We start from the raw sequence: 15,270 nt of genomic DNA on the forward strand, positions 1-15,270 counted from the left end.
TAATTTGGTAGTTCGAAATCCACCCCTCCCTTTCATCCCAAATTGTAGCAGCTGCTGCCTTCTCACTTTGTTGATGTTGTGGGTGCAGGAATCCTATCTCTCTCTACCACCTTCTCGATCTCAGGTTGGCTCGCGCAAACCACAACACAGGTTGGCACACAAGAGTATTGTTGATTGGTCTCTGTTGCCCTTGTGGTTCCTTTACAAGAAGACCTCTAATCATATCCCTAGCAGAGAAGCTGAAAACTGGTGGTGAATGGATATTCCTTATGATTTTAGAAAGAAATAATTCACCAAACTAGAAATGCAAATGCAAAAGAGAGTTGAATGTTAAGGAGGCATGTAAGATTCTTGAGGGAATTCATTTCCAACTTCAGCATAAATCTTCAATGATAATATGAATGATGAAGATGATGATTTTAACACTTACACCTTTTGCAATACAAATTTGGAATTGTTGCCCATTACAACAAACATATGATCTAAGATTCTTGAGGGAATTCATTTCCAACTTCAGCATAAATCTTCAATGATAATATGAATGATGAAGATGATGATTTTAACACTTACACCTTTTGCAATACAAATTTGGAATTGTTGCCCATTACAACAAACATATGATCTATCAATATACAAAAACTCTGGCTCAATACAAATCTGGAATCGTTCCCAATAACAACAAACATATGATCTATCAATATACCAACCTCCTCCTCTCCCACCCCCCCCCCCCCCCATCTCCCTTCCCTCAAGAACCACCACCACCACCTGTATCTGAAATGTTCAGAAAACTCTACATCTTCCCTTGGATACAAACGAATTGCAAATCAGTTCACTGAACCACTAAAAGAAATCAAATTCAAGATAATTATCAGAGCTTTTCTGATCTGCAGGAGTAGCAACAGGCTTCACACTTGTAGATGTCGTGGGTGCTGAAATCCTATCAATCTCTACCACCTTAGGGATCTCAGGAGGGCTCGCACAACGTATCAAAGCCCAGTTCACTCCTTCAAAGAAGGGGTGTTGCTTAATCTCTGTTGCACCACGCTTGTATGCCAACCTATGTTGTGGTTCCTTTACAAGAAGACCCCTTATCAGATCCTTTGCGGAGAAACTGACAATTGGTGATTCCGGGAATCGAAGTGGCTGACCCACTACATTGAAAAGGGTTGCCCTGTTACCTGACCCTTTGAAGGGAGTCTTACCGAACAAGAGCTCATAAAGGAAGATCCCAAAAGTCCACCAGTCTACAGCACTCCCATGACCTTCACCTTTGATGATTTCAGGAGCCAAGTACTCATGGGTCCCAACAAAAGACATCGACCTTGCACCTGTTGGCTCAGCGATGAGCTCCGGTAATGGACTGACTTGGTTCCCAATCTCATTTTTTGGCTTCCGGTCCTTCTTCGATTTGCTGGAAAAGAGGCGTGGCGAAAAACATGTGGTTGGGACCACACAAGCTGGTTGTATGCAAGAGGGTTCAATGCATGTTGGCTGGACACAGTACATGCCATTCTTCCGGAAGGGTTCAGATTCACCTAATGTAGACTTGACAAGTGTTGGGCTGACGGCACATCGGAGAGAGAGGTCAAAATCCGAGAGCATTATGTGACCATCCTCTCTTACGAGGACATTTTCTGGCTTGAGGTCGCGGTAGACTATCCCAAGCATGTGGAGGTACTCAAGAGCTAGGAGGACCTCTGCTACATAAAACCTGCATATTGAAACCAGTCATGACAATCAAAAACAAAAACAAAAACTGGACACAAACAAGCACAAGCATGCAGATGTGTGATTGGTTGCAAACCTTCATGACCATGCAGGAGTTCCGAATTTGGGCCAGGGCTGAAGTTGCATTTATAACTTCTCCCAACAAGGAAAAAAGAGGCACCAAAAGCACAATAATATGAGCTTCGCCCCAAAATAAAGATCCCACTAGATGGTATAAAGAATCCCTGTTAGTTTCAACTTTTCCGGCCCATAATTTGGGATCCCAAGTAGACTAGCATATTTAGACTATAGCTTCCATGATAAGAACATTATGCATTCTCTCTATGGGCCATGTTTGCTCCTGTATTCATGTTCTTATAATAGACAACAGTAAGATCAGGCTGAGGCCTGAATGCTCTCGAAGCGGTGATTAAGGTAACTATACTTCTAAAAACCAATACCCTTGGCTGCCTCAATGGTCACAATCTCAATGTGATATACTTTGGGAACCAGGGATCAAGTATCGGTACTTCCTTCACTCACCTATGAAACTATACTTCTAAAACTATGACCAAAATGAAGGTGGGCTGAATGCTTTGCAAGCCTCATGGTAAATACTTATTTTTCTACTAAAAACTGTGTTTGAGTTTTGGCAGCTTTAACGCTTTTATTCAGATAAGAAATAAATTTATAGTGGTTTTTCTTGGGTTACCCTGAACTCATGTACTGGGAAAAATTATTTTGGATGGTGTTCCACATAGACGGCCTATATTCAAGTTACACTCATAGGTAATCACATAACGAGTTCTAAGAAAGCCTTAAAAAGCGCCCAAGCATCTTATGATACCTGTTTCTGGCACTTCTGCTAACATGAGAGCAGATATTAAAAGAAATAGATGGTGTGCACAATTGGGTAGTAACTGGTGTAATGGATAGGCAAAGAATAAGTAATACAGCATCGAACAAATATCAAAACTTTTCATTCTAGACTCTCAGGTCTATGCAATCTCATTTACTTTTGTGAAACAAGTACCAGACAAATCCTAAGAGTTGACACTAGATATGCACCAAATGTATCAGATAGTGTGATGTGGGACCACTCTCACAAGTGTTCCTAATCCCAGGCAGAATGTGAAAATCTGGCTGAATAGGGAGAAATTCAACTCATAAACTGTGGCTCAGATGGAGCTGAAACATGGAGTAGATGAAGGTCCTATAAGGATCAAGAAACCATCAAAAGATGAGACAATTCCGATGACTGAATTGAGAGTTATGTTGTCGACATGAATTAGGAAACTTTTAACCACTCTTCAGAAACTAGGGTTCCTGGTACCGAAGTGCCGAACGATCCTCAAAATTGGAGAGATCCCTTGTATGATGTATAAGAATCCTTCAAAAGATGAGCCTCAACTGATAGCCAATTGGGAAGTTATGCTAGAGGAATGAAAAATGAAACTATATGGAGATTCGCGGTAGCAGCGGCTACAGGCCTGGGATGGCCTCCAAACTCTGGTCAAATTCCCCTCTTGATCAAGGTTTGAAATTTCATTTCAAAATTTCAGCGAGATTTCGCCGAGATGGTGTAATTTTTTTTTTTTCAGTTGACTGTTTCGGTGGTCAAACGGCCATATTTTGACCTGAAACTTGGTTTATAGCTTATTTTAAGATTAATAAATATGCTTCAAAAACATAAAAATGCAAAAATATTAGAACATGACATTGTTTTAGAGTTGCAACTTTGTTTGGCAGCAACCGTCGAACTGTTCTGAAAATTTTACCAGTATGTATTAATGTACTATTTAAAAAAAAAATGGTTTTGGAGAAAGAACTTTACCTTTCCTAAGCTTTGAATGTGTAGATCTTCTTGTAGCAGTCCAATGGAAGTCAAAATGTGTGATGATGTGACTAATTAGAGGCTTGTTGGAGTGTTTTTCCTTCAAAATATCCAAATGGAACCGAAACCACTGAGACAAGCGAGACAGAGTCGAAATTTCGGCCAGATATCAAAACGATACCGAAATTTCGACTCTGTCTCAACGAAATGTTGTATTTATAAGGCATGGAATCTATCGTTTCGGCAAGATACCGAAACAATACCCAAATTTTGACCGAAATATGGTACACATATTAATTCGTGCCTTATTTCGTTTCGACAAGCGAGATTTCGAACCATGCTCTTAATGCACATGAACAACCCTCAAACAAGGGCCTGAAGCTGAATTCCTAGCTGGAAGATAGGACTCGAATGTTACATCAAAACCCTAACAGGTTTGGCTCGATTCTGGTTGCAACGCTGCCTTCTGTTCTTCAATCTTACTGATGTGTTTGTAAGTCTAATAAGTCTAATAATGATCTTACAACACTCAAAAATAAAGGAAAAAACAAAGAAGAAAAGGAATTTGATGGAGGATTGAAAAGGGGGGAGAACAATTAGTGAAAGGGCATCTCACCTCTCTGGTTTAGGCATCTCACCCAACTACATCCCACAGCACAACAGCATAAGCCATCTTTTTTGTTCAACTCAAACCTATTTTTTTCATTATGATCAATGGTCTATAAATAGCTTTACAAAACTTGGACATAACGAAATAATAAAATAGGAAACTAATGGACTGAAATAAGACTTTCTAATTTGTGTCAAACTTGCTAACCAAGTATAACCAAATTAGAAACTAACAACTGAACTCAAAATGAAACTAGCCTAAGTTACAAAATAGGAAACTAACTTCACTAAATTGACAACCTAAAAAAGGAAACTAAATTCTATGCTAGCCGGGCCAAATCGATGGTTGATGGAGATCTTCTCTTGGAGCTTAATAAGGGACAGCTGCATAGATCTTCTAGGAGATTCTTTGAAGACAAAACTTGCAGGAGTTACTGCTCACATGAACAGTGTTTACAGATTTCCTCTTGGGCTGGTTGGATGGGACCAAGGTGGGGGCTGGCTGGTCCAGCATTGGACTTGGTTCGATGGGGCCAGCAGCCCCTTGTGCAAGCTTGATCAGTTATGCACCTCCTGACAAACAGATTAGGATGGATAAATATCCATTATAAGCCATGAAATCTGCAGCTGCAGGCATTAGAGTGATTGTGGCTTAAAAGTTAAACGCAGGCAACGTTTATATCTACTGAACCCACTGACAACTAGCAGTGTTGATGCCCAGGTGAAAACCTACTGCAACTAGAAAAACATTTCTCCTGCCTAGTTTGACACAGTCAAAGCAAAAGCAATCTAGTTTCAAGAGTTAAAGAAGGTGATAATAAAAGAGAGCCAAACACAAATAAATACCAAAGATGTCCAGCAGGCCCGGATTCTAAAAGATATCATGAATAGTGTTTTTAACCCCACTGCCTCAGCCCTTGAAACAATCTAATCTGAGTCACAATATATACAAAATGAACAAGAAGGGGGGAATCAGAAGGCTCAGCTAACTTTACTAACTTAAAGCTACAGCACTGTTACAGTACCTTGAGTATTACCCCTGCAATAACCCTATGTCAGAGCTTTAACTCCTCCAGTCCAGTCATCACTAAACTGCGACATAATATCCAATGACTCAGCAAAAGCAGCGCATAAACCATTATCCGAGGACCTTTCATCCTTTATCAATCATCCACTGTTCTGTCCCAGAGAATCATAGCCAATAGTATTGTGCTCCTCCTAAGTCCCAACACTAGGTTCAAGTATGTCTAATAAAGCCCCTTACTTATTCAGGATTTACTAGAAGCTTCTATGTTCCCAAATCATGCCACTTTGGCAGGTAGAAAAAGATGCCTCAAGTGATAAATGATAGCATATGATATTAACTACAATAGTAGTAGAAAAATAAAGGCACATAAATTTTCCATTAAGTGAAACCTTCAATCCATATCCAATCTTCCCAGGCAATCACACAAGAAAAGGCCACCATTTTTTAAGTCTTGCTCTCCAAAATGCACTTAAGAACCAACTTACAAATTTCTTGGCACACAAGGAATCAGCAGCCTATTTTCAAGCAAGACACCCTAAGAGATCTCGGTAGTTCCCTGAGAATCACTTTACCCAGGTGAAACAAGAATACTCTTTGTAGCCATCAAGAAGCATATGTTGATGTTCACCAAACCAGTTCCATCCCCTACAGTGGACCTAGCGAAAGATTCAAAACCTTCCTGGTACTTTATTGGGGAATTAACTGAAATGCAAGTCAAATTCTCAATACTAGCTCAATCAAGCTTGATCTTGATGAGCTCAACCTATTAAGGGGATTTGAAACAACTTGCCTAATGCCTACTCGTAAAAAAATTTCCCTGCTTTTGGGCATTAAGCTAGTCTTACCAGGCCATTCAAGTGAGCCCTTTTGAACTCCCTTCATCATCAATTATTGCTAATGCAATTCATATGCAGGTTCATTATAAGAGGAAAATTAGCAAGCAAACTCACAATTATTCTCTTCTTTTTCTTCCTTGGGAAAAGTGCAAGCCACTCTCACAATCATTCATTATTATGGGTTCCATGAAGAACATTGCCACAAAACAACCAAGCATGGGTAATACTTCATGTTTCTGCTCATTCTAAAAGCATAAGCGGATGATGCAATCATTTTCCTCCCTTCAGCATTAAGGTGATTCAAGCTAACTTATTAAGGGTGCTGCTACAGCAAGCATATTCACAAGAAGATTCGGGCATTGCATTCATAGTATTCTTCATAATTGTTTAAATTGTAAAGATATAAATTGTACTGGGACAAACCACAAAGCAGGATGCCCAAGAAGTATAATTTAGAACCGGAAGAAATAACTAAACCTAAATCACTACCAATCTATGTCTGCGAGAATACCCAATTCTACGCAAAAGTCAAAATTTAACCCAAACTTGAATATGAGAAGGATTGAGAGTCATACTTCACCGCCTGTTCAGAAAAATGTTTCCCCGGTTGCCGTTGCCGAAGGGTGTGCAAGTCTCCTCCAGGACAAAATTCCATCACCAAGCATGAGAACTTGTCAGTCTCAAAATGGGTATACAATGTTGGGAGGAACGGGTGATCCAAAGACTGCAGTATCTCTCTTTCTGTCTGAGCCCGAAGCAGCTTCTTCCGACTTGCAAGAGAAGCCTTGTCCATAACCTTCATTGCAAAATAACACTTCGTCCCAGTCAACTCTGACAAGTAGACACTCCCAATATCTCCACAGCCCAACCTCTTCAGCAATCTGAACTGGTTCAAACCTAATACCCCTTCTCTGGTTCTGACAACCTGTATAGCTTCCCATCTCGAATCATTTGCTTTGTGAGGCTTGCTGATGCTGCTACTAAGGCTGCTGCAGGTGCTCTCATCACTAACATCACTGCTTGTGCTTCCTCTGCATATACTGCTCTTGCCACTCTCAACAAAATCAGCACGGCCACTAATTTTGGCACTACCGCTGGTCTTGGTGATACTGCTGGTTCCATCACTAACTTTTGCAGAAGCTGAGCTTTCCTTAACACTGCTGAACTCGGATGTTTTCTTTTCTTCCACAACTCCTTCAAGTGAGCCCCTAGTGCCATTTACAACAAGATCTGCCTTCTTTGGCAGTTCCTTCAGACCACCCGCTGAAGCATTTGATTCTAATTTATCAGGTCCCAAATCTACTGACCCCTTCTGTTGAGAATTTTTTGATTTTTTGTCTTCAGCGGCCTCTACTGTAATCTGCTTCAATGGAATTTGCTGCACAGATCTTGGTAGCTTTTTGGGGGTAGCAGGCTCTGATTTGCTTGTTTTTGAAATCTGTAAAGGTGAGGGCCTGCGAATATTTGTCTCTACAGTTTGATTACTAGCTGTTTTTTGCTGCTGTTCTGAGGGAGCTCTACTACCAATTTTTGAGGCCATCGGAAGAAATACAGACACTTTAAATGGATCAAATTCAGCAAAACCCATCACTCACCCCCCAGTTCCAAAATCATGAGGCTCACCATTAGAAAACATAAATGGTTCACTTTCCCCACACCAAAGCACGGCTTTGCTTTAGCATAATACGATCTCTGCAATTGATAAAATTGGCAAGATCACCAAAAAATGTCAGAAACCAATAAGCATAAGAAATCAAGCTCCTCTTAGACATAAAGAGGAGATCAAAATTTCCCTTCAATCTCCAAATAAAAATATACAGAATAGTAATAAAAATAAAGCAATAAATTTAAATTCAAATTTAAACCGACTTGCATAAATCAAGTACAAAGGGAGATGAAAATAGAATCAACTTCAAAACCAGATCAACACGACGGCAACTACCAAATAAATTAGATCTACGAAACCAGAGATAAATAATCGCAAGTAGTGGAAGTGTTCCCAAAAGAAATTCAAGTACAGTCTCTCAGGAACAAACAAGAATAAAACCCAAAACCCAATTAGAAGAGCCCCCCCCCCCCCCCCGGGGGGGGAGGTTGGGGGACTTATTTCACAGTGAGAACGAAAGGAGACCAAACAAAGAGGATGCAAGCACAGAGCAAACAACCTGGTCAAACGATGTCCCAGGAAATGTGCAACCAGTGGAATTTTCAGCAATAGAAAGAAAAAAAGGCAAGCACTTCAAAATGCAACCATACCCACCAAAGTGGAAATCGATAGAATAACAGAAAAACGGGAACCAAACTGAAGAGAAGATGCTGGGAAGGATTTTTACACCAGAATAAAAGGATCCAACAATGAAACAAGCGTGCTTCTTACAAAATGCAGTTTGTCAACAGCTCTCATCAAACAAAAACCACCAAAAAGAGAAGAAGAAGACGAGGATGGGCGAAGGATCAAAGTCCAGTATGACATAAAAGATACAACGAAGGGTAGAAATGCATCGAGATCTTCATCAAAGACCCACCCAGACGATCAAACCCTAGTACAGATCCAAAACCCACAAAGACCCATAAGGAGAAAGGAAACCCGACAGTGAAGCGATGCAAACCCATCAAGCAAAATGCCAGGCCACTTAAAAATAAAGCAAAAAAAGAGCATAAAAGAGTACCTGGTTTCAAAGATCAGAACTTTAGGGTTTTTCTTTAGCTGAAGAAAAAGAGCACTACTGTATAATAGAGAGAAAGAGGGAAAGGGATCTCCTTCTCTTCCAGAAATCAGTGGAGAGAGGGGGGGTGAGGGAGAGAATAAAGAAAGCTTTAGTAAGCGTTCGAAAGCGTTGGGTGTCTGGATTATTATGTGTAAGAGAAAGAGATTGAGTTGGGGGGTCAAAGCTAAAGTTGAGCTTTTCTCATTCAATTATTTCATTGTTTTTTGTCCCTAGACTGAAGGGTCTGAATCAGTAGATGGGTCTCTCTCACGTCTCTCTCTCTTAGTTTTAATGTCTGATGCCTCTCATCTCCTCTCCTATCCTAAGGATTTGGAAGGAAAGTCTGATCATCTCATAGCCTGACCTTTATTTTATTTTATTTACTTCTTTTTTTTCTACGTAATGACATACCCTCGTGTATGTCCATACACTCCACTCTAATTGCTTGCACCCTTTTTCTCTCTTTGTTTTTCATGACTAATCTTATTGATGATGTAAATATATTATGTTTATACCGAATTCTTGATTTGTTTCAAAGATTGATTCACATTCGATAAATTTTGGTGATGATTTGGATAGAAATTTTTTTTTTATACCCCCGATTTAGAGAAATACTTATATGTTATGATATCTTGTTGTATAAGCAATGTGAAATTTGGGGTTTTCATTTTAAGGTTTCTTAAAGACTATTCTTATTACGAGTTTGGGTGTTTTTGAGAAATTTCTATTGTAATATTTCTTCCAACATAATGAATTATCTTCTTCTTCACTCAAGAACATAGCACATCATATTAGTGTGAAAACATCGTTAAATCTCTTGTTATCCTATGCTAATCTATTCATTTATATTCATGCTTTTTGGTGTTTGTTCTAACATATATTTGGCATGTTTTCATTGAGTGCAATTTTTAAATTCTTTTTGTCACATAACAAACTCTAATATGATTGAAACTTGATATCTGAATCAGAGATCTTAGGATCTATACTCAACTCAACTATGGTCTTATTCCAACTAATGGATTTTTACACTCCACTTAGGTCTATTCTAAGTCATTACTAGACATACAGATCTTAGAAAGATCTATATGCCCACAATTTTCAACCCTATTTGAACTATAGTTAGTATCAAAGTGCTGCCTTCAGGCTTCAAGCATCAAATTAAGTAGTAAGTACTAAGGAGGAGGAATCCACATAGGCAGGGGAGATTGGATGGTACCAGACTAGTAATGACCCTAAAATGCTAGACAGCAGGAACTAACTCTTCAGCTTTTGGATCAGACCAGACTACCATTAAAAAATGGTCCCCAAGCGAATGTTCACAGAGTTCTTCACTTGTGTCATCATCAAAGAAAGGAGGGGTCATCTTTCAAGCTCCAACTTCAACTTCCCCAACTTCCAAGGGATGGTAATGGGCAACCATCTCACTACTCACTGGTCTCAGGGCCACTACTGATGGTTTAGATACATGTATATAACCAGTTATTTCCTTTTTCTTTTCTTCCTTATTCAGATTCTGTTTGTTTTCATGGAAAAAGCAGTTTTTTTTTGTACAATAGGATTTTTCACTGTTTGTCTTAAGGTAAAATAAAAATAAAGGTATTAAAAAAACAAGAAAATTTTTTATTTAATTTTTTGCATGAAAAATTTTACAATAAAAAACAAACAAGATCTTCAAGATTTTTTTTTTTTTTCTAAATTCTCAAGCCACATGGTACTCCTAAAGCGATCAGATCAGGTTCACGAACGAGAATGTTTTCATACACTCCTGATACTAGTATTTAGAATTTACTTTCTTTTTCTATATTTAATGGATTCTAAATATCAGGACCAAGGGCATACGAAAATATTCTCGTATGTGAACTTGATCCAATTCACTCCTAAGTTTGTTCTCTCTCTTGTGAATTGTTTGTTGGGTTTTTATTTTTTGGAAAGCTGGGTTGGGGGAAAATTAAGAGAGGTGGGTTGGGCTGTTTCTTAATGAGGATTGATGGGTACTTCAAAGTGATTTACCTTCATTTGTGAACCATCCCAAGATGTTTTTCCAAACAAATAATAAATGACAATGCAACATTGCATTTTAAAGTAAAAATGGTTTTTTTTTTTTAATGGTTTAGTTGCATAGGGATCATAGGATAATACCATTGGGCAGCATAGAATCTGTGGAGAGTTACAACCTCATTAGGAACATTATATAAACAAATCTTAGGGATAAAAATTCAGGATTCCTTTTCCCTCCCCACCCTCTAATTTTTTTTTTTTTTTGGTGGAATCTCCTTTATTACTTTTGAAGTATAGAACTTAAGTTTTCTGGGTTTAACATTTCAAAGAACCATTATTTGTGAGATTATACCTGTTTTAAAATATTAATCTTGGAAATGAATTTTGAAGATTTTCATTCTTAAAATTTGGACGAGTTTCTCTTCGCCTATGATGAAGGAGGAATTCCTTCACCATGGCCATCACTACCGTCATAAATGATGACTCAAGAATTCAATCATGGGGCCATATCATTGGTGGAGCTTCCTTCCCTACAAGTGAAGGAAAACTTAGTTCTTGAAACTTTAGGTCATTTTTCAAAAACCCAAAAAAAAAAAAACTGTATGATCAAAACTATGCAGCTTAAGGGTTTGAAAATTTAGACAACTCCAATTAGTGCATATGTTACAACCAGGATTGCTAGTTTTCCATATATATGAACTAATACCATTGCTAATTAACCTAACTAGTGTGATTGTTAAATTTGGTTCGATTTTATATTTTTATATAGCCATCACCAGTATTGGCCATTGGGAGAGAGATCACGACGACACCAGAGTGTGATTTCCCATTATGAGGGATGGGTGATCAATCATCCAGTAGGAGACATTTAATGAGAGGAGAGAGAGAGAGAGAGAGAGAGAGAGAGAGAGAGAGAATGGCATTGACATTTGAAATGTGAGAGGATATGCACAAGAATTTGCACATTGGACCGTGCTTGTTTTTCCTTACATTACTTTAGGTTCTATAATTTTATTTTTTTTTAAATCAATTTTAATGTGCAATGAAAATTGCTCACATGAAATGTCACTCAATTTGCAACAACCAAATGAATACTAGCAATTCCTGTGGTTCTCATTAAATTCATTATCTGTGTAAATCTCAATATATCACTCAATGTTTCAGCTATAATTTGGTTTAAATGAAATCATAAAAAAACTGCATGCAACCTACCTACTTTCCTCCGTGATCAGAAAATGAAATTGGTTACAGGACCACATAACATGGTAGATGCTAAAAGTTTTATTCAATGACCATCAATTTCCCTTTATGTTTTTGGTTGTTGATGATAAGGAGAGGGATGAAATGGAGCACTATGAAAAGGATTAGTAAAAGGGAATTATATGAACTTTTTTGTCTTTTTTATACAAGGGAGTTCTAGAAATTCAATTTCCAACTCACACCTTTCCAAGGTCCCAACTGTAGATGATCAAGCAGATTTGTGGAATCCATAGTTGAATCCATAAGCGACCATCATAAACTTAAACTGATGATGCAAATATTTTAAGTATTTTTAATTTTGTTTTATCTTTTTTTTCTCTCTCTCTCTCTCTCTCTCTCTCTCTCTCTTTAGGGGTGTGAGGAAGGAATAATTATATTATATATGACTTATTCTTACATTTGTTTTTTTTCAATAATTTGTATGGATCATTTTACATTGCATTACTTCCATACTGAATATTTCAACAAGACGCGTCCAAGAAAAAAAATATTAGTAATGAATTAAAGACCAAATTCCCCTTCACTCGCAATGAAAAATGACTCCCTTCACCACCAGTGATCTGACCTTGTGATTGGACTTCAGTGTCATTACAAACCTTCACACCCTTTAGGCCAATCAAATGGGACATATGTTAGTGAGTGATGAGGGGATTCCTTTTCTCCATGGGTGAAGAGAAATTTTCGCCTTTAATTTTTAGAAAGATCAACGTTGAGTCCCATCTCAAAACGGTGGGCATATTACCATGTGGCAGGTCCACTTGGACCCTATCTCACTAGTCAATAGATCCCAAACTCCTCTACTTCAATGCCAAGGGAAATCAATTTGCTACAAATGCAAAGTGAGAGAAATATATTTTATGAGAAAAGTTGCAAACCTGCAATATATTATGAACCATATGTTTGAAGTAGGACTCCAAAATCGACATGTTACTAGTATATGGTATTCTTCCTCCACATAATGGTGTCAACAATTCGCACAATTGGCCAAATTACTAATTAACCTAACTAGTAATTGGTAAACTCGATAATTATATATTACATAATTTTATATGTCATATTACATATTTTAGGTTTGATAAAAAAAAATTCCCGATTTTAATGTTTAATGAAAATTTCTCTCATGAAATATTAATAAAATTCAACCAATTTGCAACAACCAAATGGTTAATTAATAGCAATTTGTTTTTCTCTCACTAAATTCAATTCTATATGACAGTGCTATGATGTGCGTGTTGGAGGATTGAGAAATTAAGAAGTGTCATATAAATAAGTTGTGTGGCAGAGATGAGGATATTGAGATGAATTTATAACAAAAAAATAATAATAATAATAACAAGATAAAGTAATGAATGAACATCTTAGAGTTGGTTTGGGATTTGTCCGATCCATGATAAAGATTGAGAAAGTCATTTGAAATGATATAGTCATGTTTAACGAAGGCCTAAGATACACCAGCTAGGAGGGGTGACCTAATTCAAATTGAAGGAACTAAAAGTGCTAGGTGCAGGCCTAAAATAACCATAGAGAAGTAGTGAGGAAACACATGTATAGTTTAGGTCTTGCCCCAAGTATGACATCGAATAGAGCCAATTGGAGGGCAAGGATCTACGTAACCGATGCCATTTAGCTGAGATTTTACTGACTTTTTAGTTTGTGTTACTCTCCTTTCATTTTTCTTGTTTTGTTTTTGCACAAGTTTAAGTAGTCGACCCCATTAAATCGGGTTAAGGCTGAGTTTGTTATTTTTCTTATTGTATATATCAATATGTCATTCAAGTTTCTTTTATAATTTGGTGTAAATGAAATCATAAAAATATATGCATTTGACCTACCTACTTTCTTTTATAATTTGGTTTAAATTAAGTCATACAAATCCTTCAATTTTCCTAGTGTTTTTTACATTAAAGAAAGTAAGGCAACGGGAGAAATGATATCACAATGAAAAGCGTTATTGAAGTTATATGAACTTCTTTTGGTTTTTTATACCAAAGAATTGTAGAAATTTATATTTCAAATCATACCTTTTCAAGGTGATTAATGAAATTGTATGAATTTGTTTTGCTTTTCTATACAAGGAAGTTATAAAAATTTATATTTCAATTCACACCTTTAAGGTCTTAATTGTAGATGCTCAAGTAGGATTGTGGAGTTCATATGAGCATTCATAGCACTTAGCCTTCATCAAGAAAAAGATCTATTTCACAATGACAACTTTATTGAATATTTCCACAAGTGATCATAAAAAACTTAGCGGGTAGGGCTTTTTGAGCAAGTAACATAGAAGAGTGTGCCAATGATGTGCATCAAAATGGCATCATACATTATAGCACAACAATGCCATTTCGTATGATGAGACAAAAGATGCTAGTGCATCCTATCCCAGCGGCTCAGAGAACCTTTTCCTTAAACTTAAACTAATGACAAATAGTTTATAAAGAGTTTTGATTTTTTTTCTTTTTCTTTTTCTTTTTCTTTAGGGGTGGGAGAGGTGAACGATCATATTACATATAAATTAGGGTAATTTACAACGCCACCCCCTGGAGAATGCCAATATTAGAGGGACACCCCTTCTCTTTCACCAAATTGGACTCAGACCCCCTACCGTCAGTCAACGTTACATAATATACCAAGAATGCTGACATCAGCAGTTAATATTTTTTCTAAATTCCATTTTGCCCTTCAAAATAATGGAGTACCAAAATTGCCCTTAATGGTTCTATTCCCAAAATCGATTGAGGAACTTTCAGATCGGTGGCTGCAACACCTTCTGGTAGCGTCTACAGAGGCTGCGAACCCCCTCCGGCGATTACAGGTATGTTATCCTGCCTCCTTGTCTTATTTAACCCTTTTATTCATCATCCCCTTTCACAACCCTAACTCACTACTCACTTCTAACGTGTCACAAGTCAGCCTCAATGAGTTGAGAAGAAGAACGGGTAGGCTTGCAGATCGGCGGCTGCGAACACTCTTTCGACGACGGCGACGACGGCGACTACGGCAGCGAACCCCCTCCAGCGACTACGGCGGCGAACCCCCTCCAGCGACTACGGTGGCGAACCCCCTCCAGCGACTATGGCAGTGAACCCCCTCCAGCGACTACGGCGGCTGCGAACACTCTTTCGACGACGGCGACGACGGCGACTACGGCAGCGAACCCCCTCCACGACGGCATATACAGGTTCGTGGGTCTATCAGGCAAAGAAACCATCAAAGGTCCAAGAAACACAGAGAGATACAGAAAGTATATAGTACACGAAGAACATTTATGCAGTGGATGAGAAGATAAAA

General features: G+C 38.1%; 1 protein-coding gene across 2 annotated transcripts; it reads right to left on the bottom strand.

Moving 5' to 3' along the window:
* Positions 1–554: 554 nt before the first annotated feature.
* Positions 555–8,966, bottom strand: LOC122071734 (serine/threonine-protein kinase D6PKL2-like). Of its 2 annotated transcripts, none has more exons than XM_042636124.1 (3): positions 8,686–8,966; positions 6,592–7,708; positions 555–1,714 (listed from the first exon to the last, which is right to left on the bottom strand). In XM_042636124.1, exons 2-3 carry the CDS (start codon positions 7,602–7,604, stop codon positions 844–846), a joined length of 1,884 nt encoding a protein of 627 aa, XP_042492058.1. In that variant the 5' UTR covers positions 7,605–7,708; positions 8,686–8,966; the 3' UTR covers positions 555–843. The 2 variants fall into 2 exon arrangements, with proteins under 2 accessions (XP_042492058.1, XP_042492059.1); XM_042636125.1 differs by lacking the exon at positions 8,686–8,966 and adding an exon at positions 8,394–8,631.
* Between the last annotated feature and the right edge of the window lie 6,304 nt (positions 8,967–15,270).

This window comes from Macadamia integrifolia, unplaced genomic scaffold, assembly GCF_013358625.1.
Source record: "Macadamia integrifolia cultivar HAES 741 unplaced genomic scaffold, SCU_Mint_v3 scaffold_68A, whole genome shotgun sequence".
NCBI classification, from domain to species: Eukaryota; Viridiplantae; Streptophyta; class Magnoliopsida; order Proteales; family Proteaceae; genus Macadamia; species Macadamia integrifolia.

Coding starts and splice junctions, on each gene's coding strand:
- LOC122071734 (XM_042636124.1), bottom strand. CDS start 7,604: ATGGGTTTTGCTGAATTTGATCCATTTAAAGTGTCTGTATTTCTTCCG. Junction 1,715..6,591: donor TTTTCTGAACAGGCGGTGAA/GTATGACTCTCA, acceptor TTCAATATGCAG/GTTTTATGTAGCAGAGGTCC.